The following is a 27,016-nucleotide window of genomic DNA, read 5'->3' as shown; positions in this document are numbered from 1 at the left end:
GAGCAAATATTATATAATTATAGAATGATATAAAAGCATATAATGGGTTGCTAATACTATCTAAAAGAAGGTGGAGGGCATTTCTTAAAAGGCCCATGGCCTCCTGAGAAAATGTCAGAACTTCTCAACAGAGTTAGCAGGATTTCTTCTTAGTGAGAAGTGTTAGGCAGTCTCCCTCACAACAGCTGCTGAAGACCCTACTTCTGATTGTTATTATTGATATATTTATTAATGGGATATGATTAAGAATGATGTACAATTAATCTTTCCAGGACTTCCCTTAATCTTCCTGGGTGCTTTGTGTCCCAACTGGATTACAATCAGTTAATTTAGTGGGCTAAAATGCAAGCATTGCTTTCACAGGTCTTAACATGCTGGTACTGCATAAACATGTTCTGGAGCAAGTACTGTACACTGCATTTCTCAGTATTCATATTAATAAATACAGCAGATACCGTAGATAAAATCCTATAGATAAAAAAGCCATGATAATAATGTGCAGAGTTTGCACTTCATCCTGTGACTTGCTGAATTCTTAGTAGTTACTGAGCATCATTCATTCCCTTTAAAATTCATGTGAGTTCGAGGTTTAACACTTGAAGAATCGAGTCCTTAGTTTTATAGGATCAGCTCTTCTGATTTCTAAAGCAAAATCTACAATTTGTTGTGGGAGGGTATCCTATTCATTACATTCAGTTTTGTTAAGCAGGGATACACAAGATCATGCTGATATGTTTTGTTGTTTAATTTCATTCTAATTTTCATTAGAGATCCTAACTAAGTTCTTGTTGCATATCAGAAGGACAAACTGTATGTACTAAAATGCAAAGGGCAGTACTTTTCTGCCATCGAAAAAGGGCATCTTTGGTAAATGACTTGTCAATCTTAACAAAAAGATATTGTCAAAACAGGCTTGAGTAGAATCAGAAAGCTTGAGCCTGGGAGCATTAGAATGCACAGTGCTGGTAGCAGTGTGCTCCCTAGTGCAAGTTTCCAGGGAGTGTTTCTTTGAACTGACACAGCAAAGTCTCGAGTTCTGAAACAGATGTTCTTCCATCAGCTCTGAAGTAACACTACTTGCCAGATACAATGTCATATCAAGGGGTTAGTGGTCCACCTCAGCGTTCTAAGAGGACTCACTGCTAATGAAAGCAAATGCTTAGAGAAGCATGAGATGCAGGGCTTTAGCTAATATTGTGTATCGACTACGGTGGTCAGTTCATTTCTACAGCGCAACACAAGGTTGCTTTTCACCATTACAACTTTCTTCAAAACACAATATTGGTAAAATCCTCTACTTTCCCTCTGATTGCAAAGTGGTTTGAAGACTGGAATGATTTGCTTGTTTGAAGAATGTTGACTTTAGAGTGGGAGTCAGAGGGACTGCAAACAGTGGGTATTGTTGTGATTATATTTGCATCTCTGAAGCTGCTTCATTTGCTGGGACTGATTGATTTTTCAGAAGGTAAAGTGGTCACTCATAGTTTGTGCTGTTTGTAGCAACAGGATCTAATCTGTTAAGAGGATGTATAAGTATATTAGACTGTAATAGTGTTGTGTATAAAAACTGTAAAATGAAAATGCTTGAAAAAGTCAGAATAACTTGTGAACTGTAAATCTTGTTTTTCCTTCTATTGCTTTTATTTTCATATGAAATTATAAAACAGAAGTGAAATCTAGCATAGGAATATATTTTATGCATTGCATTATATTTTACAGTGAATATGTGCTGAGCTATATTAGAAAAACTGAAAAAAATCACACATGCATCTCTCAGTCACAGTCGCCTCTCAAAGCTGCTCCCTGGTATAAGATGTATAGAGGTACATCTTAATATAGCTCATAGTTTTACAAAAGGGCATTTCAAGTTTAAGATATAAATAGAGGTTTGTTCTGTGTTAGTGTTTGTGTTCTACGAGTCATTATATTGTATAAATACAGTATTATTTCAGTATTATAAAGCAGTATAGCCACAGGTTTAAGACTTACATCTTTGTAGATCTAGCTTTTAGACAATGTTCAGACATTGCATTGATGCTGACAATAAGCTACTTTGAAAAAAAAATCTTATTTGTTTGCTAAGACTCAATTTAGTCTCCATTTATATATTTATGACCATAACATGTAATCTATTACTAAGCAGGACTTCCCATTAATTTCAGTAGGAGGTTCTCAGTGGCACAAGAAAGACTGTGTTGCACGCATATTCATTTCAAATTTGTCACTTCAAGTCCATTCCAAAAAATAGAATTTATATTGTTAACTAATCTAATTTGTGTCTGAATATTGTATTGTAAACAAAAGACATTCATTCAGTAAAATTCTGCCTGAGCTAAAGGCTGTCTTTCTTCCTAGGTTTGTGAATAACAAAAAATCACTGAAAGTTCTGTGATATGGCTGCTTTTTAGTCATAATCAGGTAGCTAATGAGAGCAAACCAGCTTTCTGAAGCATTAAGTTTTCATTGTGGGAAAAAGATCTTTGATTGATGTAGAATTGCACAGTCACCTCATAAAATAGTTCAACATAGTGATGAAATGTGAAATCTTTAAGTTACCTTTTATAGTTACTGAACTATTTAAATAAATCATTCCTAAAACCGCATGTGGTGAGAATTTATAACATTTGGCAACAGACTGTCACATTACTAAATAATATGTTCTATGGAAGTGTGAAATTATTTTTTCACTCTTCTAAACAGATGAGTAATCTTTCTCTCTTTAGACACTGGGCTGAGTAGACTTGGCCATAAACATTTAGCATTTTCTAATCATCTTGTTTTTAGTTGTGTGACAACTACAGCTTTATGATTCATGGCAGCAGACCATTTATAGAAATAATAGAGCATTCATCTTCTAGCAAATTTATGCCCCTTTTCTTAATTCCTCACAAAATCATATGTGATTAAGTCCATAGGAAATTGTTGTTTCCTTTATATTTCAAGCACATTAAATCATTCCCCACCCCAACAATCCTCTGGTAACAAATAAATGAATCCCATCATTAATAAAAAGTGTAGCCTGATTTATAAAATAATACATAACTATTGAGTGTGAAAGCTAGAATTATAAAATAATTCACCCTGTCATGCCATGATATTTCCTTATGCAATTATATGATAATTCTATTGAAAAGCCAGTATTTTGAGCTGAATGATCTATACTGTATACAAATACAAATGTTATGAGCACAGTAAAAACATTACAATATTTCTTGTGTAAATAGCTACAATAATTTAGATTTCTTACTCCACTGAGGCCTGTTCAGCACTCCTTACCTCTTCCAAATGCAGGCAGTCTCACCAAAGCTAATACGGATTCTGCCAGCTCAGAAACAAAGTGCTTTGCAGGTAATTCCTAACTTATACCATGTGCTTTTTTTGCTGACTTGAACCTAAGCTTTACTGTTGATTTTAGAGAGAAAATGAACAGATGCTAATGGCCAAATGCTGATCTTCTGCAGAAAACCAGAGAAGAATGGCTTTATATTTAGATCAAAATGAGAGATTGTAGAATCAGCTCCTGCACCCTGGAAGCATAAGCAGTTCATTTCAGCAGCCCTTCTTTTGTGTGTTTATAGAGTTCTAAACAATGTGACCGGATGAAAATATGGTCACATCACTGCCAGGCCCACACAATCCATATATATATTGATGCATTTGTCCTAGTAACACCCAATTTACAGCTATGAAACCTGAAACACATATTAAAGGACAGATCCTTAGCTGGTTTAAATCTGTCAGTGAAAACAATAGAGCTATGACAGTTCATACCAGCTAAGGATCTCCCATGACTGGCTTACTTTTGGGGTAAGCAAGAGGACTGTGGCTGAACTGGGAACAGAGCACAGATCTGAGGGCTGGGGAACTTAACTTATGAGGAGACAGTGAGGGAACTGGGCTTGTTTAGTCAGGAGAGGAGAAGACTGAGGGAGGATTTAATTACAGCCATCAACTACTTGAAGAGTGGTTACAAAGAGGATGGAGCTAGACTTCTCAGTGATGACAGGTGACAGAACAAGGAACAATGGTCTCAAGCTGCAGCAGGGGAAATTAAGGTTAGATATTAGGAAAAACTTTTTCATGAGGACGGCTGGAACAGGTTACCCAGAGAGTAACATTGAATCTCCATCCTTGGAGGTTTTTCAAGCCTGGGTAGACAAAGTCTTGGCTTTGGACCATAACCATATCATTGGTGATGGCCCTGCTGTGAGCAGGCAGGTTGGACTAGATGGCCTCCTGAGGTCTCTTCCAAGCCTCATTTTCTATGATTCTGTGATCTCCTGAGCCAGTCCAGAGGTTGCCAACAAAACCATTCCTCATCCTTGTTTGCAATAAGTAGACCTGCACAATTCATGGAGTGGTTATTCCTACCCTTCCTATTCCCGAACTTCTTCTACTTTGCCTCCTCCCACTGTATGCAGGGAGATACCAAGTAGCTGAAAATGAATTCACCTATCCTTTATTTGATTTGCAGCTGCTTCAGCTACCTGCAAAATGAACATACAGAAGTTTGTTTGTTGATTATTTGTTATCATATATAATAAGATATGTAAAGACTTCTTCATCTTTGTTCTAGGTGCCTTAAACATTATCTAAAATAAACATACGACTAAATTAAGGCTGGTAGAAAATCCTCAGGAAAACTCACCTCTTATTTTTTTTTAATAAACCCCTACTTCTCCAATATATAATCACCTCCATTTGGAAGGAAATGTTCTTCAGCAGTTGAGGTGAAAAAAGGTCTTATAATGGGCCTTGAAGGATGGGGAGTGGATCCAGAGAGGGTGCAGTTGTATGGCTGCCTCCTCCTTCTGGACTGGACCATGCTCCTGGAGCCTCTAGGCAGTTTTAAGAAGTCCCCAACATGGAAGAGAATGCCCCCTTCCTCTATATACTCAGAGGCATGTCCCTTCCCCTGCCCTTCCCCTACTCCACTGTCTGCAGCTGTCACTTTTGGCACTGTCTCTGAGGTGGGCCATTCATAGCCATTGCTGTCCACTCTATCTGGGCTGTGTAAGCAATTGTCTTAGCTGAGAATAGCAATAGTTGGAAAGGCAATGGGTGGTTGTGCCAAGTTCCCACTCCTTGTGCTTGGTCACAGGGTGCTGGAAATGGTGTGGGAAGCTTGCATTAACTCCACTGCCACTGTCACTGAGCTCAATCCCCATGCAGCCTGGCTGGAGTGGCCAGCAGCAACTATGGAGCTATTCCTGCCCCCAGGACAGGACAGGCAAAGCAGCAAAGACAGTTGGTGCAGTAGGAGAAGAGGAGAAAACATGCTTTTGAGCACAGAGGGGAAGTAGAGGATTCTTATCTGCTTTTGGGACTTAAAAGTCCCTAAAGGGTCCCGTGGTGTGGTCTGTCTACATTGGCGGGTTCTGAGGGAGGAGGTTGGGAGTGGGAATGCAGCCATCCTTGCACTGCATGCGGCTGCTTCTACACCCTCCTTTGCCATATCCTGGCTCCACTTCTGCTGACGGGAAGGCCCCTCCCCTAGTGATGGTGGGTAACTACAGCCTTCTTGTGGAGAAAAGCTTTTCTAACCATTGCTCTGTTGAAGTAAGGAGGGCCTAGACAACCCTCTCAAATGTACTGCATGTCAGTGAGTCTTGTATTTGGTCAGCATGCCTACTGTGCTACACTGAGTCTTCCCAGCCTACTGTGTGTCCCACATTCTCTTTTTCTCCTATCCTCTTACTTAGAAGAATGAGGAGAGACTGAAAGAGCTATGATTAACTGGTGCAGGGAGGAGACAACGGAGGGGAGATTTGATAATAGTCTTCAAATACCTGAAGGGTGATTACAGAGAGGATGGAGATGGGCTTTTCTCTGTGGCTGTAGGAGACAGGACTAGGAGCAATGATCTCAAACTGCAGCAGAGGAAATTTAGATTAGACATTAGGAAGAATCCCCTGACTATGCAAATGGTCAAGCATTGGAACAGGCTACCTAGAGCAGTTTTGGAATCTCCATCCTTGGAAATTTTTAAGAGCAGGTTAGACAGACACTTGACTGGGATTGTTTAGTTATGGATGATCCTGTCTTGAGCAGGGGGTAGACTAGATGACTTTATGAAGTCCCTTCCAGCCCTACTTTCTTATGATCCTAAGGGCCTTGCTACATGTTAAACTTAGACTGTTGATCAGTGTTAGTGCTAGGTAGAGTTTGGAGAAATCACACCTTAAAACTAAAACCTTCTCAGACTGTTTCCCACCTGCACAGCTGTGACTTGTCACTAAAGGGCTTGTGAGCAGGGGCCTGACTAGGAGCTACAGCTATGAGTTGCCGCTACAGGCTTCTATTGCTTATCTAGGTGGGGCTGGGGGTGAAGGATGCATTAGGGGGTGGAAACATGAAGCTGAGAGGCAAAGAGTTAATGGGATGGAAGTGGGTAGTGACATAGGAGGTGGAAAGGAAATGAGAGTGGGGGAGGGGTGATGAAATGAAAGAAGTCAGCTACTGAAGGAGTTAAGAAAAAGAAGTAAAAAATAAAAAAGAATTAAAAAGAAACGAAGAGGAAGTAAATTAAGTAAGTTCTCATGTTTTCATAATTTGGGATTTCGGATTGGGGTATGGGGGGTGCTGATCATGCTTCCTGGGCAGTATTGTGCATTACTTGTGTGGGGGGGGTGGAGGATAGGTAGTAGTTTGTGTGGAGCTGGGTGCATTAATTGATTTTTGATCCTTAAGAGGCCACTATTTGTGCTGCCACTTTGTTGCGTGTAGTCCATTATCAATGAGTTAGAATGCCTTCAGGTATAAAGCTTATTGGAAGAATGTTTTCTTATTATCTGAATCAAATCCACCAGTTTTGCAATAACTGAGAGAATTAGCTTCTCTAGCTTCTATACTCCATTAACCTTTAACAGGTTGCAGAACTGGCAGTTAAACTTCAGGTGCTTGTCCAGATATTTGACTTCCGGGGCACATGCAGGCTGCGCTCTCAAGATTGGCATCTTTTGTACTACAGTGGCTGTTGTTCTGCGTCTTCAACTAGAGTATCTTCCAACATCCTACCTCCGAGGCAAAAAGGGCTGAATGGAGCCAGCCAACCTTCTGGTGCTTCCTAGTGCCCAAAGATATGAAACAGACTGAGCGCAGCATCTCTGTCTCTTGCTCATTTGTGATGGCTAATAACTTAGCATCAATCCCTTTTCAGTGTAAATATAATAGTTAGGTTAGTGTAATTTTAGACTTTATTCCAGGAAGTTTTTTCTCCACCTTTAAGTGCCCCGTATGTCAACACTTATATTTGAGCAAAAAATCCAAGGTTCGGATACTACCCTTCATGCAAAGCAGCTACTCAATGACAAGTCACTTAACTGACAGTTTTGTTTGGCTCAGTGACATATTTAACTGGCAGTTTTCTATTTGCTTTATTTTTTTTCCTAATAAAACTCTAAAGGTGAGGCATCAGGAGATCCCAGTCCTCCACTCATTGCTGCTGTAATCAGCAGTGAAAATCTGAGGGTGGTAATGACTCATTATTTCTTCTACACTGCAGCACTGATGGAAGAATTTCCAGAACTAGCCCTGGGATGACCATTAAATCAGCAACTCTGATTCAACAAGAATATCCATTCTCCTTATTGAAATCAGACTATAATAGGGGAACAACTTGTTAGTCCTCCAGATGTTCTCCCAATATAATTTCTGCGCATCTGGCAGAAAATTCATGTCTTATGGTCACCAGGCATGTTTGCTTATAGTTCTCATTTATGGTCATGTTGAACATTGTGGGCACCCATCTGGCTGGGAAATGATCCTTCTCAGCTCCCTTTTGACCCCCTCAGCTCTCTCGGTGCCCTCCTACCCCCCTTGCTGCCTGCCTCCTGCCAGTGAAGCATTCGCCAGTATCAACAGACACTCTGTGTAATCACAGGCCCTCACTAGTTGCAAGTCTCTGGTGAGGATATTGTTTCTGCTGTCATCATCTGATAATGAAATGGTGGCCCCATCTGCTGCCTTACACTAGGAAGTTTCAACACTTTCAAGACCTCCTTCAAAGATCTAGAGTCACATAAATTGTTAGAAGTCCTGTTAATCTCTGTCAGACAAACTGGTTGTGCTAATAAATACAGGACTTGTACAGCATGCTCAGATTCTCTGGCAGGCGCTTGTCTGTTTCTCTGGCAGAGTGATAGTCCGCAGCTCCAGAGGGTCAGAACACTGTCTCCGTGTAAAGCCCTCTCTACACATTACAGATAGTACGTAACTGGCTGGCTAATTGCACAATTATGAGAGATCGGCACATGCAAAGTACAGTAAAAGCTTTGTTATCCGGCGTAAGTGGCATAAGGCGGGGTGCTGGCTATATACAAATTCTGGTTACCTGAGGGCAAGGGGTTTTCTGCCAGACACTGAGAAGGGGAGTGGCGTGGGGAGGGGGCACGTGGAGTGGCAGCAGTGTAGGGTGGTGGGTGGCGGCAGCTATGACCTTTCCCCGCTGCATGCCAACTTCCACACACCTCCCGCATCCGGCCAGATGGCCAGAAATTCCGTTTAATAGTGTATTCCGGTTATTTAAATGCCAGTTAACACAGCTTTTACTGTACCTATCATTCCATAAAAAACTTCAACGAGCTATAACATTAGACCTTAAAATGTTTCCTAACTTTATAGCTGGTTGCTATCCAGCTTTATTTTGCACGTATAGCAGGGTCTCCCCTGCAGCCTGGAGCCCCATCAGCTGGCCAGGTTCCTAGCTGCAGGGGTGCACCATACCTAGCCAAGGCTGGGAGCTGTGCAATTGAGGGGACTCTTAGCTTCAACAGTTGTTGACTCTGAGTGCCAGCAGTGCTCCATGGCAGCTGTAGACTCTGGGTCCCACAGCTACAGACTCTGGGTCCCAGCAAAACACCTCCCAATGCTTGCATTGAGCTGGGTCCTGGCAGCCTTAGGAAGTGGCTGCAATCTTCCAACCCCAAGAGTGCGTGGAGCTCCCAGAGCTGAAAGGAGCCTTCAGATACAATGAATAAGTCAGTGACCATGAGGCAAGCTGCTTAGGATCCCCAAAGATACATAAATTGCTATAGAGGACTTTCTGCTTGCACTCCTTAGAGGATTTTTGTGCTACTCTGAAGTTATTAGGTATTTATACACTATGACCTGAAGGAAAGCAGCTAAAATGAACTGCCCACAAGGCTGGGTGAATTTAATATCCATGGATTAAAGGAATAACCATTTACCCTCACCTTAGGGATTTTTGACTTGAAGGATAATGTTCAAAACATCCTACAAAATAGACAGTTCACCCTTCGTACCATCCCAGAAAGTAATGTTCATAAGCGCACTTTTAGACTTCACAGAAGCAAGACTATGCATACCTGTGACTGGGTACAAAACCTAAACAACAGCAAGAATGTGACTAAAGACTCTGGGTTTTGTCCTGGATTTTATATACCTTCTTTGTAAATTTGGATGGAATTAATATCCTCCCCAGGCAATTATCACATCAATATCCATCTCAAGTCAGCAGTGATGTTTTGTATTGTCCTCCGTTTCCGTCAAGGACAATAGTGAGAGATGCTTTCAATCTTTTCGAAGAGCTCATCTAGACTGGCACCAAATTCATCCTGTGATTATGAGACAGGTAGCATCATTGCATAAATATTTTGGAACTCAGAGCTCTTTGGCTCATGCAGCTTTTCTTTGATTTAAGACAGAACAATCAGGTTAATAAGAAACAACACCTCTGCTGTCAATACAAAACACCAGCGGGTGACTGGCTTGGAAGCTTGGAAGTTACTATGTAAAACTTCATCTTTTGGAGAGTTTTCCACAGATGGGGTCAACCTTGCATGCACTTATTTGCTACAGAAAAGAAAAATAATTCCTGCATATTCTGATCCAAGGGGGAATCTGAATGCGAGATCCTTTTCAGGGAAAAAGGGGATTGGACAAATTCTTGGAGGAAAGGGGCATCACTAGCTATTGAGCATGGGAATTAGGGATACAGCCTATGAATCAGAACTTGTAGACCTTAAATGCTGGAGGCTGTACATGAGACAGCAACAGTGGAAAAAACCCTGGATATACCCAGTTCACACTTTATTTCAGCCTCCGCTCTCTGTGTGACACAAGATACTGGCCAAAGTAGACCTATGGTCCGGCCCAGTAAATGGCAGTTCTTATGTTCAGATGCACTCCTTAGCTTTCATGCTTGCTGATTCCTCAAATCTCAAATGAGGCTTATCTTACATCCATACCTTGCTTCTCTACTTCTGGATATTGGCTGGCTAGCGTGCATGAAGAAAACTTATTTTAGAGAAGTCCAAACTATACTAATCCAAAGTATGAAGCTACAGGAATTATTTATGCAGAAAAACAGAAAAGAAACAGGGATTGACAAGAACCACTTCCACATGGTGATCCCTGGTAACGTCTCTGATAGCCAAAAGTTCCTGAATCTACAAAAGATGCCAAAGCACACAAAGATAAAGATACAGACACCATTCTTGTCATACAAAAGAGGAAAGAAACCCCTCTGAGCACATCAACACAATATGTCTTCAGCACAGTCAGACAATCTGAATTTTCTGGGCTGCTTACTGTGATCATAAACAACAGGACACTCCGTCAGTTCTGTAAGGGTGTACCTACCAGCTATGTAAATCCACCATTTTCTGATTCAGGACCAGATGGTGTTTCATATCCTATAATGTATGAATTCCCTTAGGAACCTACCCATATAAGCATTCTATCTGATTTACATAGCAAAAAAATACCCTCAAGTAGGTTATGGAGCAGTATGCAACAAAAAACAGATGCCATATGCTTCAATGATTTGTCATACTTTTTTTTTATAGTTTTTGGCAGATTTAGAAGTTATTGGTAATAAATATGGATTTAGATTGAGTGACTCTACTGACCTCAACTGTGGCAATTTGACTAAAGGAGAGAATAGTGTTTTCAACAAATAGATCTCCAGCCATTAATAACTTTATAAGTCAGAGCCACCATCTCAAGTCCTACCTAGGAAACATGCAGTCAGTGCAGATCTCTGAATACTGGTGTTAGAAACCCCTAATAACACGCTCAATTTACATAGTAGAGTAATACATTCTGCACCCGCTTCAGGTTTTAAATATTTTTAAAGTGCAGCTCCATAAGATAATCTATGCATGAAGCGAAACAGGCTCACTTTTGGAAGGTCTGACTGGGTTCGGGTGCGGCCGGGGGGAAGCATTTTCAGTCAATGATGCATTTTAGGTCTATAGAGAATGCAGAAAGATGTGAACCTTAAGCTATAACTTCAATTATATAAAGACATATTCAGTCATGATCTGAAATGAGATTATGGAGCATCAAACATGTAAATTTGTAGAAGTATTGATCATGACAGATTTCTATTTTATTACACTGTTGTAAAGTATAGTTAGTTTAGTCACTTCTGTTCTTAAAATACCTCATGAATCTGGCATTTTCAGACCAGTGATATTATAGGATATTAGCCTTAGTCATTGTGTATATTATACATCCACATACATCCTGTAAAGTATTATATAGAAACATCAAGGTTTTCAAATCAGTTGAATCGGTTCCATGTAATAGGAATGGTTACAGGGGCTGGGGGTTTAAATCCACTACAATATCATTCCATGGTCTTTAGCCACGTTAAAAATGCTGGAAAAATTAAATTATAAAACATGTAAAGCTGGATCAGCTGCTAACTTAATGCTGGCTGAACACCTGCTTTGTGTCACCAGGACAGCACAGAGCAGCCAGAAGGAATTGTACAGGGAGGTCTGGCCTGAAGTCAGGTTCAGGTTTAGAAATGTATACATACAAAAAATCCTTCTAAATTCACTAGCCCATGAACTTTTGGTGCTGCTGTGCTTTTAGTATATGTAATCATATCTGTTAGTACAGATATTTATGAATTATTTATGTATTTATTTGGTGGGGGTGTGGGAAGGAACGCTGTAAAGCTAAGACTTTTAGTATTAATTGGAACCCAATTTTTATGAATGAGATAAAAATCTCAAGAAAAGTGGAGCATGTAATGGAAACCCTGAAAATGTCAAATTACTGTGGTATTTAGGTAGGCCTCTGGTAGTAAATATATAAATACTGCACTGGTGGTTTTTTGCCTAAAATATATGTAACTGCAGAATAGTATGCTAATTTCAATTTAAAACTACAGCCAGTTCAATGAAAATAAATTTCATATTGCTTTTAAAAGGGTTGAGTGTATATATGTCTTCCTCTGTTTTAGAATATGCATGTAAATTCATGGAGCTTACTTATTTATGGGATACAGCTGCCCAATTATGTGCTTTACTACAACCTTGCATTATTCACTTAAGAATGAATAAATATCTTCTAAAATTAATAATGATATTATGATTTAATTTTAAAGGTCACAAGTAAAGACATTTTTGAAAATCTGTAGGAATAGTTCAAGAGAAACTGAGGTGGGGCAGTTACATTATTTATTTTGTGATGGTCCTAGAGGTGATGTGTCCATAACAGATGCATCAGTCTTGCTAGGGCCAGGAAATAAATAAGGTTAATTTTATGTCATGATTTTTTTTCAATTACCAAGCTAATCAATGATCTGTGATGCAGGGACTTCCCCTCTAACCCCGCCCCCCTTCACCCCCCCATCAATTGACAGGACCTGTGACACAAGCTCTCATAAACTGGGCTGTCATATGCTGTGTGTCAGTCACATTTGATGAAATCACATGCTCCGCTCCTGGGAGTAGGGCAGCTATTCCACGCCCAAGAAAAAAGGCCTCATATTCCCTTTTGAGCTGACCGTGAACAGCTGTGCTTTGAAGGACACTATCAAACCTACAAACAAGGGGAGCCCCAGTTCATTAAGGTCTAAAGTTTATTATTGTAGAATAGAGTGCTTAAAATTGTAACCTTTAGATTTGCAGAAGTGTTTAACATGTATATTTCTGCCTCTCATTTTCAATGATGTCTTGTATTTACTCTCTAACCATATTGTTGCAGATATATTGAAAATATTAGCTAAACACATTTAGCCATTTTGGTACATGGTGGGAGATACATGGTCATAGTTGAAGAGTCAGGATTCTTCTCTCCACATCAGCAAGGGAAAAAAGGTTCAGCACAATGTTAGAGGTTGCCGTCTTTAGACTGAGCTGTAAAACTCCAGTTCTAAGCGCTTAAGGTCAAGTCCACACTGCTCTAGACTGCACTATAGAGTACCACAAAGAAACATGGCATAGCAATTTACTGTGTACTGATGCTTAAAATGTGTATAAAAGTGCCATTTTAGAGCAGCACTGGGTACATACCAATAAGCAAATCTTAAACAGTGCGTATTGGCACATACCTGGCAGAGCTCTAATGTAGCCACATTACATCCGCTAAGTGAGCAAGGCGTGCTTCATAGCAGTGTTCCCTAATATGACCTGGAGGTGTGTTAGGTATGTTGTATAGTTACTATAGCATTTTTTTCTACAGACAGGTAACAATGATCTTGAATAAATTAGTGTTATCTTCAGTCTCTATAGCAGCGGTGCTCAACCTTTTTCCCCTGAGGCCCGGATGGGCAGCGCCTGGTCTGACCACAGGCTGGATGGTGGTTCCAATGCAGCTACTGTCTGACCACACAGACAGGGACAGGGGACAGCACAGCCTGAACCTGGCCCTGCAGCGGGGCAGGGAGCTTCACCCAGCCCCTCAGGATGTGAACCACTTCCCAGGGAAAAGCGGGCATGGTCCAGCTGGCTCCCAAGGGGAAATGGGATGTGGCCAGGCCCTGCAGGGAAAGGGGCTGAGGCCTGGCCCTGTGGGGGAAAAGGGGTCATGGCCTAGCCCATGGGAGGGGGAAAGGGGAGTGACCCATCACTGCAGGGGGAAGAGGCACAACCTAGCTCCCACCAGGTACAGGGGGTTTGGTGTTTGGGAATTTGGTAGAGGGGAAGAATGGCTGCATGAATGGCCACTGCTCCCCTGCCACCAAATTTCTAGACCTTTAGGGAGTCCCACAGGCCATGATGGCTCCACAGGCTGCATGTGGCCCATGGGCCTCAGGTTGAGCACTCCTGCTCTATAATTTGAATATCATATAAAGGGGCTAGTATTAATCTAAATTACAAAAGTGTATCTCAGCAGTAAATGCTTTTAAGCACAAAAAGATGAGAGGACAAATGGCTCTAGACTTAGAGCACTAGGTTGGGACTATAGTAACTTGGATTCATTTTTTTTTCTTGTGTGACCTTGGGCAAGTCTCTCTGCCTCTCAGTCTTGTGTCTGTAAATCAGACACAATATTACTACTTTGTCTTGTGGGCTGTTGTGGGATTAAATTTACAGATTATCAGATGGACTGTTACAACAATTAAAGGCTGTTAGGCAAACAGGTTAACTTAAACCTTCATTGAAACCCAGTGATTGTGACCTCAGGAATATCTGCCATTCTCAGAAGGGAGAGAATCAGGGCCTCAGACAGTCAGGACTTGCGTAGAACTTTGCAGATCCAAAATCATACTCTTAATCCATGCAGAAATGAATTAGCACCTAACACCTCACTTTCTACCTGTGATACCATTTCTACATCTTGAAGAAAAAGTCCAGAATCTTAGTTCAAGTTCTGATAAAAATAAACTGTAAAATAAATCAAAGTCCTAGTTTTTTTATCCTTGTAACCTAACTTTCATCTTCGATTTCATTTCCTTTGGCCAGAGATGCTTTCTCGTTAACCATTGCTATTAAGCACTTAGCAGACTTTGATCTGTAAGTTATCTTCTTTCTTTGTTTGGTTGTCATGACCAATTTTACTTTTTCTCAGAATTATTTTTATTAAATCATAAGTGAAACAAGAAAATGCTTTGCAAATGAAAAGAAATCATAGCCAATCTGTATTCCATTTTAAATGTTTCGAAGTGCTGGTATAAACCATCACATACATACATGTAGCCTTACTGAATTCAGTAGGACAATTGCATGTACTGACCTGTCATATGCATAAATGTTTCTAGAACTTGGACCATAATTTCCCTGAAAAATATCACCCCTTTCTATGATACCTTATTTTGATAATTATAGTTGAGTAACCTGTAATCTTTAGAAAGGACAACCTTGGTGCATTCTTTGCACCCTCTGAGTACTCTAACTGCAAGTGTTGGGCCTTTTGTAAGTGCAGGATGTGGTCAACCCTTACACATCTCTTTGCTCGAGGGTTGACCATAGTTCTATGTGGTAGATGTACAGCAATATGTGTAAATCCGCCAATGTCACACTCCTCATTTATTTTTTTATTACTTTTCCAAAATTGAGAAATGTACTGAGGAAGCTATTAAGAAGTCAACGCTTGCCATCTCCCTCTCTAAGACGAGGGAAAGCTAGCAAAACTGCTGTTATTCCTATCAGTCGGTAAATACTGATTTTATCATGATAAGTACTGTACATCTTTTGCTTCTCGCAATGCATTGAGCTTTAGTGCAGGACAAAAAGGCAGTACCCTGACAGTTCATTATCCTCTAAAATTGGTTGGAACTGTGGAGCCGAAATAGCCTTCTTGTTTTCATCATTTGATATTATTTAACCCTTTACATGGCTGTGGGTTGTGCTTGCATATTTCTTTCACTAATGGACATACACCCCTCTCCTCTTCTCTCTCTCTCTCTCTCTCTCTCTCTCTCGTGCACACCCCCCCCCCTCATTTTTGAATGATGGACTAAGTGCACCTGCATACCTTTGTGAAATGTGCAGATTTTAAGCAAGGCATTATATCATTTTCAAATACAGTCAAATATGAGAAACATCTCATTCCTCTATAATTGTTGTAATAATATCGGCAAAGAATAAATCCGAAGACAAATACTGTAGAGCAGTGGTGCTAACCTTTTAGCCCCACCTGCCAGATGAGTGGTGTGGAGATGATTGGTGGGAAGGACGCTTGCTGGGTTGGCTCCTGGATTAAGCCACACACTGCCCTAGCCCAGCACATCTCATCTAGCATGCAGGGTCATGCTATCTGGCCTACTGAGCTCCCCATAGGTGCAGAAATTTGGCAACAGGGGCATGGCAATCAATGCTGCCACCACTTCCCTAATGCAAAATTTTCAGACCTGTGAGTTGCCTGGTGGGCAGGATAGTATGGCTCTGCCCACCAGATCAGAGCTGGATCTGGCCTGCAAGCCAGGGGATGAGCTCCTCAGTTATACAAAGTTGTAGTATGTTAATACCTTGTATATAATGGTTGTATATCGTTTCAATAATACAGTCTCCTGATTTAAGCTGTCTTGTTCCCAGCTTTTTCTAAGCAAATTTTCATCCTCCTTATAAAGACATGAAATGGAAGCCTACTCAATTAATTCACAGTATTCATTTTGGAATCTCTGTTCTGCCCCTGATTCTCACATATCATATGATGATAGACTTTCTGCTGGCACTTCTCTGATGAGCAAGATCAATGAACTGCTCAGTACAAAAGCAAAAACTGATTTCTTCAGAGGTTATACATGCCCTTCATTTTAATCTCTTAGTAGGACATTGTGTGCAAACCCGCATTTTTCATAGCAATATAATCAAGATATATAACTACAGACTAGTTTCCATGAAAACAGAAGTGCCCCAGAGTACTAACAGTGAAGTGATAAGTCTCTAAATACTCTTTTATCATGATGAATTTCTGCTAAGATTTTGCTAGCTTTTTTCCCAGTTGTATAGATTGTGTTCAAATGAGAATGATGTTACTGAAAATACTATTTTTAAGGCTTTCAGTAAAATTATTGGGCATCAAATTTAATTTTTACTCCATGGGAATGTGTGTAACTAAACATGGATGAAAAATCATGATTAAGTAACATCTTTAATCCAAAGTTCATGGCTTTATGGCCTTCATTAATTTATGTACATTTTGAAATATGTATTTAAGCATAGCAGCTGGACACCTTGTTGTGGACCACTCTATTAGTTGTTGTAGAAAGGTATAGGAAGACATAGCTTCCTGCCTCAAAGAAGTTACTGTTTCAGGGTTGCTCAAGTTCACAGTTAGGGATAGAAGAAGCATTTCTGTGCTGCTCCTGGAGCAGTCCATGAGGAAGCTTGTGACTCAGGTAGTTATGGCCTCTTCTCCAGTCTCTCTGCTGCCCTGGAATAGAGGATACAGAAACAGGTCAGTATCTAGTGCAGGATATGCTTGCTGACATATCAGCATACTACAGTTTCAAGTGCATTGTGGGAAGCTGATTCAAGGCTCTGCCAACATGTTTTCCCTTATGTACAGAAGGTGATGAGATGTCAGATTTTTATGAATTTTGCAAATTGGTATGAGAGAATATGGGCCCACAAGATGCATGAATAGCAGGTCCCAAAAAGACAAATCAGAAATATATGCTCATGTTATATATATGTATGTCTCCCCACATATATCATAAAAAACACTTTTTTGCCAGTTCCATATTTGCTTGGCTGTGTGAAGCTTTGGTCCCTGATTCGATTGAATTGGAACCCTCCAAATCAATTCAGAAAGATTCGGATGTAAACACAGCTTTAAATGTTTTTTCTACATACCTCTAGGTACCAGGCGGTTCATGAATGCTGTGATGCTGGGGCGGATAAAGCATCCTATGGGAGCATGGGGGTCTCCCCAGCATGCTCAGCAGCAGACCCAGAAGTGGACCAGAAGCACTTCCAGTCCACTTCCAGGTCTGCTGGGGAGCATGCAGGGGGGCCCCCTGCACCCTCCTGGCTCAGTGACTGGTGCCTCCTGGGTATGGGAGGGCACCCAGGGTCCCCCCATGGCTGATCTCTGAAATACTTCCAGTCCACTTCTGGGTTTGCCGCCGAGCACCAGGGGAAGGGGGGGCTCCTATGGGATGCTCCATCTCCCCCAGCATCATTGCAGTGTTCACGAGCTGCACCTAGTACCTTGCGGTATGTAGAAAAAAATATTTAAAGCTGTGTCTACAGCCAAATTGCTGATTCTCTGGATCAGCATCAAATCTTCAAATTTGGATTCAGCCAAATTGAATCAGGGACAGTGATCCAAATCAACGAATCAAATTACTGTTCCCGATTCAGGCCAAATCCAAATCCGAATTGAATATGGCCCATTTTGCACACCTCTAATAGCCATGATTATTGGGTTCTTTAGCAACTTCACAAGAGAAAAAAATTTGAATAGAGACTCAAGTGAGTAGACATTGGTCATGTGATTTTTGGGGAGTGTAACCATGTTTGAGGAGAGGCATGAGAAAAGCCACAACAATGTTTGTGTGAGAGAGATGCTTATGGGCAATCTAGGTTGGCTTAACTGGCATGGCATCCCAGCATGGTAAGAGAGAACAACAGACAGACTGAATGGAGTTGTGAAGGACTTGAAGGCTGAGGGTGAGAAACTTAGAACTTATGTTCATTTTTCTTTCTTCCTCTGTGAGTATCACACAGAAGAAAGGAAACTTTCGTAAATAAATATTATTTTTCCTACCATTTTTGCCAAATTTTTCAGGGCTTTCCAAAGTTGCCATCCTTCCAGAAAAATATGCTATATTTTCACACATTCCACACGCTTCCAACTAAGATGATGTCTGGTTTGGGGAATGCAGAATGAAGGAAAAAAAATACTTTTCCAAAGTCATAGATGAATGCAGAAGCAGAGTACATTCACCAGTATCATTTACACCCCCCTTGCTGCTCAGCCAAATACTAGAGGTTCAATCCTGTCAGCCACTACTGAATTTACAGCAGCTTTTGACCACACAGCCAAAAACTACTGCCAATTCATCAGCATCTGTCACAGCGTTAGAGAGTGATGGTGCACATGACTTGAAGAGTACAGCCCCAGGTTGCCATTCCAGCATCCCTGTGCCCCTATTCCACAGCAGAAATCAGCTTCGTTGCTTGGCTCACACCCAATTGTAAAGGGTTAATGTCTGGGAAAAAGTGTGTGTGGTATGAATAAATACTATAATTTTTCCAATTTACTATATTGGCTGAATTTTCAAATATGGCCTGAAAGTGGGCACTTAAATTAACACATATATACCAAAATCTGATTTTCAAAAGCAGCCTGATTTTCAGAAGTACTGGGCAGAAGTAACTCTAAGAGATTTCAGAGGAAGCATTTCTGAAAATCGGACCACCTTGATGTAGGCACTTTAATATTGATTTACAGGTCCAAATTTAGATACTTTTGTTTTAAATTTGGAGTAAGCAGTGATAGTTCTTGGTGTATCTCTCTCCTTGGAAAAACTTTTGTTTCTTCTTTTTTGCTGCTATTTCAAAACTTTCAGGTCAGGTACATTGAGTAATTTTAGGCTGTTTTTAGTTATCTGACTAAGGATAAGTCAGGATGGGGAGAGAGGCAGGGAGGATCAGGGAGAGGTAGTTTCACATCGTTGTTCTTCTTGGGGTGAGGAGATTGGGGAGCTAAAAATATTCCCTCATCTACTAGGGGGGGAAGCCCCCTCCCCCCACAAGCCACTAGCCCCCTGATCTTGCCAAACCGTTCTGGACCTCACCAACCCCCTCACAGACCTTACTAGCTCTCCAATACCACCAAACCCACCCAGACCCCACCAACCCCCCCTACAGACCCTGCTAGTCCCTCAATTCCTCCAAGCCCTCTGCAGACCCCATTTGCCCCCCCAATCCCTCTGCAGACCATGCTTGCCCCCCTGGTACCCTTTACACACCTCACTTGTCTCCCAATCCTCCCCACAGATCCTGCTTGTCCTCCCAACCTCTCCTAGAGACCCCACTTGCCCACCAATACTTCTTGAAGATCCCTTTTGCCTCCCTGAACCACCCAACTCCCCCATACCAATTTACCTGAGAGCCAGTAGCCATTTTTCACTAAATCTAACCTCATGCTAACCTCTCCAAATGTCTGTACATACCCTATATGTCAATGAAGACGTGTTCCCTTATCAAATTTCCTAATTTTATGTACTTTGGTCAAAGAAATTACATTATAGTTCTAGAATATATTTTTCTTGGAATTTTCACTTTTGTAAAATTTCATTTTGGATTTCCTTCTGTTTGTGTCAGTTGTGGTTTAGGCATGGGTGCCACAAGTGGCATAGGGAGGCTTTATGTGTAGCATGCAGCAGATTGGGGAGGGGACAGACAGAGAGGGCAGGAAACAAAAAGAACATCAGATCAGTTCTGGTACAGCAAAGGGATCAGAGTGGCCCTCAGAAAGGATATGGGGCTAATTTGTGGCACACCTACCAAAAAGGTTGGCCCCCACTGGTTAAGGCACAATGCCATAGATAGATAAGCTTAAAACATTTTTTTAAAAAAATCTTAAAAGGAGAAGCAAACAAGAGGGAGTTGAGGGAGGGGTTGGACAAAAAAACCATGTCCAACCCCTCCCTCAGCTCCCTCCTCCCCCCCAGTTATAAATTAATTTCTTTAATTCTTAACAAACTTCTTTGGAGAAGCAGATGAATCCTAGCAACTTGCCCTGAAGACTATCTTCTCTGTGCTTTGGCAGACTAGTAACTAGCAAATTTCTGATTCAAAGACCCATCCCTGGGACTGCTGTTTGGCTAGTCCCTATCTGTCAAGATTAAGCCTATTGATCTAGTTCCTCAGGTGATCCATGTTTCCATGGTACCATGTTGAGGACAGATGTGGTCTTTAAACCGCTTCCTACAGAGAAAAGAATATTGAGTATTCTTAACTCTTGAATAATCTTTCTCACTCCATTCCAATAAAATCAAAGTTTTACCCTGCAGGTTCTAAGGAACATTATTTGACAGAAACAATTCATGCTGTGCTATTACTAAAGTACACACTTGAACATTTCTGAGAAAAAAATGCATCTAATAATGGCTGCATTACATTTATCCCATTATAATTAAATTAAGGCATCACTGTGCTAAAAATGAATTTTGAGATGAGTAATAATGTCTACTACTAAAAGTAAATGAGAAAATAAAGTGCTATCTGCCTTTTAGAATGTATTTTAAAACCCAAAATATTATCAATAATGCTTTTTCTTCCATCACAACCATTTAGCTGTGGAGTAGGAAAAATTGCAGCTTTAATGGTTTACACTATGATTGTATCCTTTTTTGCTTGACTTTTTTCTAACTTAGCATCTCTTTAAAAAAAAATCCTCTTTGGCAGAAGCAAAAGAAGGGGGAACTCAAGATCTCATAAATCTCACAAAGCTGAGCTCTTAAATGATTTCTTTGCATCTGTGTTCCTGGACATGGATACAAACACACCTCCCAATGACATTTCGGTCTGGCTTAAGGGAGATACCAATCCACCAACAGTCAGTGCTGACCTAGTGAAGAGGCACTTGGAGAGGTTGGATGTATGTAGGTTGGCAGGCCCCGATGATCGTCACCCAAGGGTACTAAAGGAATTGACCAGTGTCATAGTGAAACCACTGGTGCAACTGTTTGAATGCTCATGGCACTTAGGACAGGTCCCAGAGGACCGGAAAAGGGACAATGTAGTTCTATTTTCAAGAAGTGGAGGAAGGAGGAGCCATGGTAATTATAGGCCTCACCTCTATTCTTGGCAAGACCTTAGAAAAAATCATAAAGGATCACATTTGTGGGAGGGCAGCGGGTAAAACAATGTTAAGGGGCAGCTAGCATGGTTTTACAGTAGGCAGATCTTGCCTACCTAACCTGGTTTCCTTTTATGACCAGGTCACAAAGTACTTAGATGTAGGAGTAAAGGTAAATGTTATTTACTTGGGTTTTAAAAAGGCTTTTGACACAGTGTTGCACCCAATTCTTACAAGTAAACTAAGTAGCTGTTATATGGATTTTTTCACAGTCAGGTGGGTAGAAAACTGGCTTATAGGATGAACCCAGAGAATGGTGGGGATGGGTCAGTTTCTACCTGGAGAAATGTGGGCAGTGGTGTCTCCCAAGGCTTTGTCCTTGGACCAGTATTGTTCAATATTATCTGTGGAGAAGGAATCACTAATACACCTATAGACTAGGAGGTCAATTTTAAGTAGCACAGCAGTGGAAAGGAATCTCAGTCATAGTCAATGCAAAAAAGAACATGAGTCGCCAATATAATGAGGTAATAAGTAAGGCTAACCACACTCTTTCTTGCTTTAGTGGGTACATCACAAGCAGGTCTAGGGAGGTGATACTTCCCCTCTCTGCTGCACTGGTGAGGCCGCAGCTGGAGTACTGAGTCCAGTTTTGGGCTCTGCACTTCAAGAGAGATGTGGCTAACTTGGAAAGGGTTCAGAGGAGGGCCACACATATGGTTGAGGGCCTGCAGGTAAGAGCCCATGAAAATAAACTGAGGGACCTGAATCTCTTCAGCCCCACAAGAGGAGTCTGAGAGATGATTTTGTGGCTGTCTACAAACTCGTAGGGGGGGTCACCAGGGAATAGGGGGTACTCTGTTTACCAGGGCATCCCTCAGGGTTACTAGATACAATGGCCATAAACTGAAGGAGAGCAGATTTAGATTGGACATCAGGAAGAAATTATTTACAGTGAGGGTTGCCAAAATATGGAATGGACTTCCAAGGGAGGTGGTGCTTTCCTCTAGGTTGGAGGTGTTCAAAAGGAGATTAGACAAGCACCTGGCTGGGGTTACTTGACCCCAGTGCTCTTTTCCGCCCAAAGCAGGGGGTCGGACCTCATGATCAAATAGGTCCCTTCTGACCCTAGAAATCTATGAAATCTAATCTATAGAAGAAAAATTGTGACTTTGAAACAATGAGGAAAGTTTCTCTAGTTTACACTTGCTCACTAATACATATTTTGCATTTATATAAACATTTTCCATTTGGGATTTTCCAAGTTCATTGATACTATATTTTCTTTTATACCATACATCCCCCCAAAAGATATGCACCTTGTTTTTTAGTAAGTAGAATGTAGAAAAGAAGACTTTTCCAGAGTCATGCCCATCTGTGTGCCATGCAGTAAGTCCTGCTGGAAACAAAGAGCGTCCAGGAAAAGTGGCATCCAGAAAGGCAGTGTGGATGAGGCAGCAGAAACTTCCTGCTGTTGCAGGACAGCAGCAACACTAGGGCCCAGATCAATAACACAAGGCTCTACCCGTTCTGCTTACTTGTGCCAGAAAAGTAGCAGCCATTTTATGAGCCATTAGCGCACAATTTCTATGGCTTCTATTCTGCCTTGCTTCTATTCCAGCAAGGAAAAAGCAGCTTCCTCACTTAAGACATACCCCAATTTTGGAGGGCTGATTTTTTGGGAAAAGGTGCATGTGGTATGTTAGTAAATACAGTAATTTCCTTTTAAAAAAAGAAAGAAAGAAAAGAAAAGAAATAATAATAGTAATTCCATTTATAAAGGAGGAAACTGGAGGAATTTCATTCAAGCCTCCCTCCCCAGTAGCTTTTTCCTTTCATATAAATGAATGCTTTTCACCCACATACGCAATTGGCATTTGCCTTAACTAGATTAGGAAAGGTACTTGGATTATATCATATAAAACTCCTATTATTTCATGAGTACTAAGTTTTTAAAAATGCATAACACTCACAATTAGGGCTGGATTTGCAAAAGAACTCACTATCTTGTAGTTCCCAATGGAACTTATTTATGTAGGAGTCTGAGCTCTTTTGAAATTTGGTCATTTATTTAGCATTCCAAATAAAACTTGCTGAGTGACAGGCTCTTTTGAAAAATCTGTCCTGTACATTTTGTCATGGGTGAAATTCAACCCTCTGGGGAGGACAAGCAAAAACTGGTAAAACCTATTTATGACCTCTTAATACATCTTAAGATGGACTTACATGGTTCCTAGACCTCATGCTTTTCTATTGGGCTGAATTTTATCCAGCCCCAGCCATCTTCCTATGTTAGGTGAAGGAGCTGCTCAGTGGTGTGGGACACCACTGCTCTGTACCCTTATCACATTGCCCCATTCTGACATTGCTAACTTCTAGCAGCATCTTTTCCTCATGCTTAGTGCACACAGCAGCTGCAGGGCTGGGGGTAAGGCCCTTTTTGGAGACCTTACCTCAGAGCCCTCCTTGGGCTTTGGACATTGGGTTTCCACACCAAATCATAGCAGGGGCCAGTGACTTGGGGTGGGAGGTGAAGGTGGTTGTGTTATCAGCTGGAAAACTGGATTTAACAGCTGGCTTAGCTCACAAGTGACATGAGTTCAATGGTTTCAGTCTCTAGTGAGAATCTGAATGGGGGTTGGCCTGACTAAACCAAAGTCCCTGTTTTGGAGGGACAGCAGGGTTACAATAGCAAGGGGGTGGCAGGGCAAGAGTGAAGGGCATTGGCTGAGCTGAGGGGGACCCAGGACTGGGGTTGTTGCAGGGCAGGTTGAGGGGCAGTGGCAGAGCTGAAGGTGCTAGAGAAGCTGCCTCCACCTGTACTTGCCCCATGCTCCCCTTAGACTGCTGCCGATTATCCTCTTGACCCCTGTCCAGTATAACTCAATGCTCCTTGGCTCCCACAGCCTGCTGAGCCGCTTTCTGGCTGGGGGGGTGCCAGAGGGAGGTGGAGATAATATCATTGTATTTGTTTCCTGTTTAACTGTTTGTATATGGGAAACGGGGGGGGGGGAAGGGTGTATCCTAAAAATAGTCGAGGTCTTAGAGACCTGGGAAAGCTTGCTAGGAACTGAGTGGCCAGTGCTTTCAGCACTTCATGCTGCTCAATTCCCACTGGGGCCTCCACTGAGTTGGAAGATGGTCCTGTGTTTGAAACCACATACTAAACTGCTTTTCATCTGCTTCCTCCTCCCCTCCTTCTCCTCTGGCTTCTGAAACAAACAGAAACCTCCGGTGACTGTGGGAACAGCTCCGAGAAAGCAGCAATCTTTGCTGCCCAGCCCCCACTGCCCCCCTGTGCATTGTGGGTAATCAGAGTCTTGACCATACTCTTGCCTGATTGGCCTTGCCTGAGAGATCTCTCTTGAGTGAGAGCAGCTCCCTGGGCAGTCTCTGATTAGATAAAAGTTTCTTGGGAGACTCTGGGGGAGGTGGGATCGAAGGCACTGCCTGGAATAAAAATAGGCATTTTAGAGGCACTCAGGCCTCTGGGGACAGAGTTGTAGATGCTCTCCTGAGCAATGGCTTGGTCAGCAATCTGGGAAACACCACTGTCATGTGGATTAATGGCCACTGTGCAGGTTTCTTATAACTGCTGGAGTATTAATAGTCTAGAGCCTTTAAGGAGGTGGTGACGCTTCACCATCCAGCTCTGCCTCATAAGTTGGAATCCATGAGGACTGTGTAGTGGCAACAGGGAAGCAACAGAGGGAGGAACAGTGGGCCGTCTCTGCTTTCCTTCCATGCATTTCCCCATTCTAACACCAGACATGCTGACTGCAGGAAGACATTTTCTGTGTTGGCTGTGAGGTAGAGAAACGGACCTTGGTGTGGGTCCCCAGTGCCTGTAACATGGGTCAGAGATGGCCTGGCAAAATTTTAGTTACCTGGGGCAAGTAAGGGTTATGCTGTGGTTGGGGAGCTATCAGGGTCCTGTTATCAAGGTAGGGGCTGGTGTCTAGGCTCGTGTCGTGTCTGGACTAATCCATTTCCATGAGGATGGCAGCCTGTAGACAAGATGAGGGTGTCCTGCCTACAACTCCCTCGAGGCAGTGTTCCATACCGGGGACGTGCAGTCAGCAAGGTCATTGCTGGGCTGTAGTAGGTACGCTCAGAAACTATCCCAGGTATACTGGTTTCTTCCTGGTATGCATCTACTGGGAAATTGATTATAGAATTAACATGGCAGAATCATCATATCAGGAGGTGCTACTTCACGATCAGGGTGGCTAGGATCTAGAACCAACTTCCAAGAGAAGTGGTGCTGGCCCCTACCCTGGGGGTCTTTAAGACGAGGCTAGATGAACACTTTGCTGGGGTCATTTGACCCAGTGCTCTTTCCTGCCATGGCAGGGGGTCAGACTAGATGATCTACTCAGGTCCCTTCCGACCCTAGAAACTATGAAACTATCACAGTTAGAGCTGCAATGTACATGTATCTGATTCCTTCCATTGTAAGGCACAGATGTTTCTACCCTTAATAAAAGTTCTCCCAATTCTGAAGCATGTTTATGTGGTGACAGCAAAGAGCAACTTGGATCATTTGTATAACTGCACATACAGTAGTTTCAAGACAATTAAAAAGAGCTCCTGGTGGGTAGACTTTGGAGAAATCATTAACTTTCCCCTTATTAGCCAGTTTCTAAACATGAACGCTCCTCAGGTATCTAAAACATATGAAATGACTTAATATTTTTAATGGGAAAGGCATATAAATGTACAGTTGAAGAATGCAAATGTGGTGAATACTTCTTTAATGTCCCTGATTCTACTATGCTTTGTTTAGGCTGTGATGGAAATTTCAAACATGCAGTTTCTACAGCCAATTTTACAGTTGTTTCATTTATAACACGTCTTTAATTTCAAAAGTTAAAGATTTGATAATCATTCTAGCTAATAGTGAAATGTTATAGATTAGCTTATGGCAGGGCATAATAACTAGATGCTCAGTAAGTATATCTCATCTAATTTTTAGCAATTCTGCATATGTATGATCAGATACATGCTTTTGATATGTTCATGGATGGGAAGTACATAAGTTAAAGTATTATTACAAAATCATGTTTCAAAGGTTTTTGAATCTGTGTTGGTTAAAATTGCCATGAAGTTAGCCCCTATGCCAGCAGGGTCATTATGGAAATCCTACAGGTACGTAAAGCTGTGCTCTCTCGGTAGACCCTCAAGAAAGGAAAAAGGTAGAAGCACCAATTTCCTCCCCCTTTTAAAATGAAATCCCCCTTTTGATTTTCCTAAACCACTCAAGGTATATGGCAAGGCATTAAAGTAGGTTGAAGTATGAAATCAGTTATGCATATCTGTTGAGGACACTTTGCAGTTACTTAGCACTGGCTGCAGCATTTTCTATTAGCAGGAGGAAAGCCTAAGTGTTACAGTTGATTTAAAAAGATAACCGGTATCACTAGTTAAGCTATCCCAGGCCTCATATGCATGTTGTATTTTATCGGCTGTATTCATGGATCCATTTTCAGGATAATCAGAGGTTTCATCATAAACTATGCTGATTGTTTTGTACAGTGTAACACAAGCAAAAAAAGAAAAA

At 41.5% G+C, this 27,016-nt stretch overlaps 1 protein-coding gene across 1 annotated transcript in view; it reads left to right on the top strand.

Moving 5' to 3' along the window:
• Positions 1-1,002: 1,002 nt before the first annotated feature.
• The window catches only part of KCNIP4 (potassium voltage-gated channel interacting protein 4), a 209,213-nt gene continuing 183,199 nt past the window's right edge, over positions 1,003-27,016 (top strand). The window contains exon 1 of the mRNA XM_019553043.1: positions 1,003-1,465. Coding sequence (XP_019408588.1) covers positions 1,354-1,465 — 112 coding nt within the window. The 5' untranslated portion in view covers positions 1,003-1,353. The remainder of the gene's footprint in view (positions 1,466-27,016) is intronic.

This window comes from Crocodylus porosus, unplaced genomic scaffold (assembly GCF_001723895.1).
Source record: "Crocodylus porosus isolate Cpor-Errol unplaced genomic scaffold, CroPor_comp1, whole genome shotgun sequence".
Classification (NCBI taxonomy): Eukaryota; Metazoa; Chordata; order Crocodylia; family Crocodylidae; genus Crocodylus; species Crocodylus porosus.
This window is presented reverse-complemented; position numbering and strand designations above follow the sequence as displayed.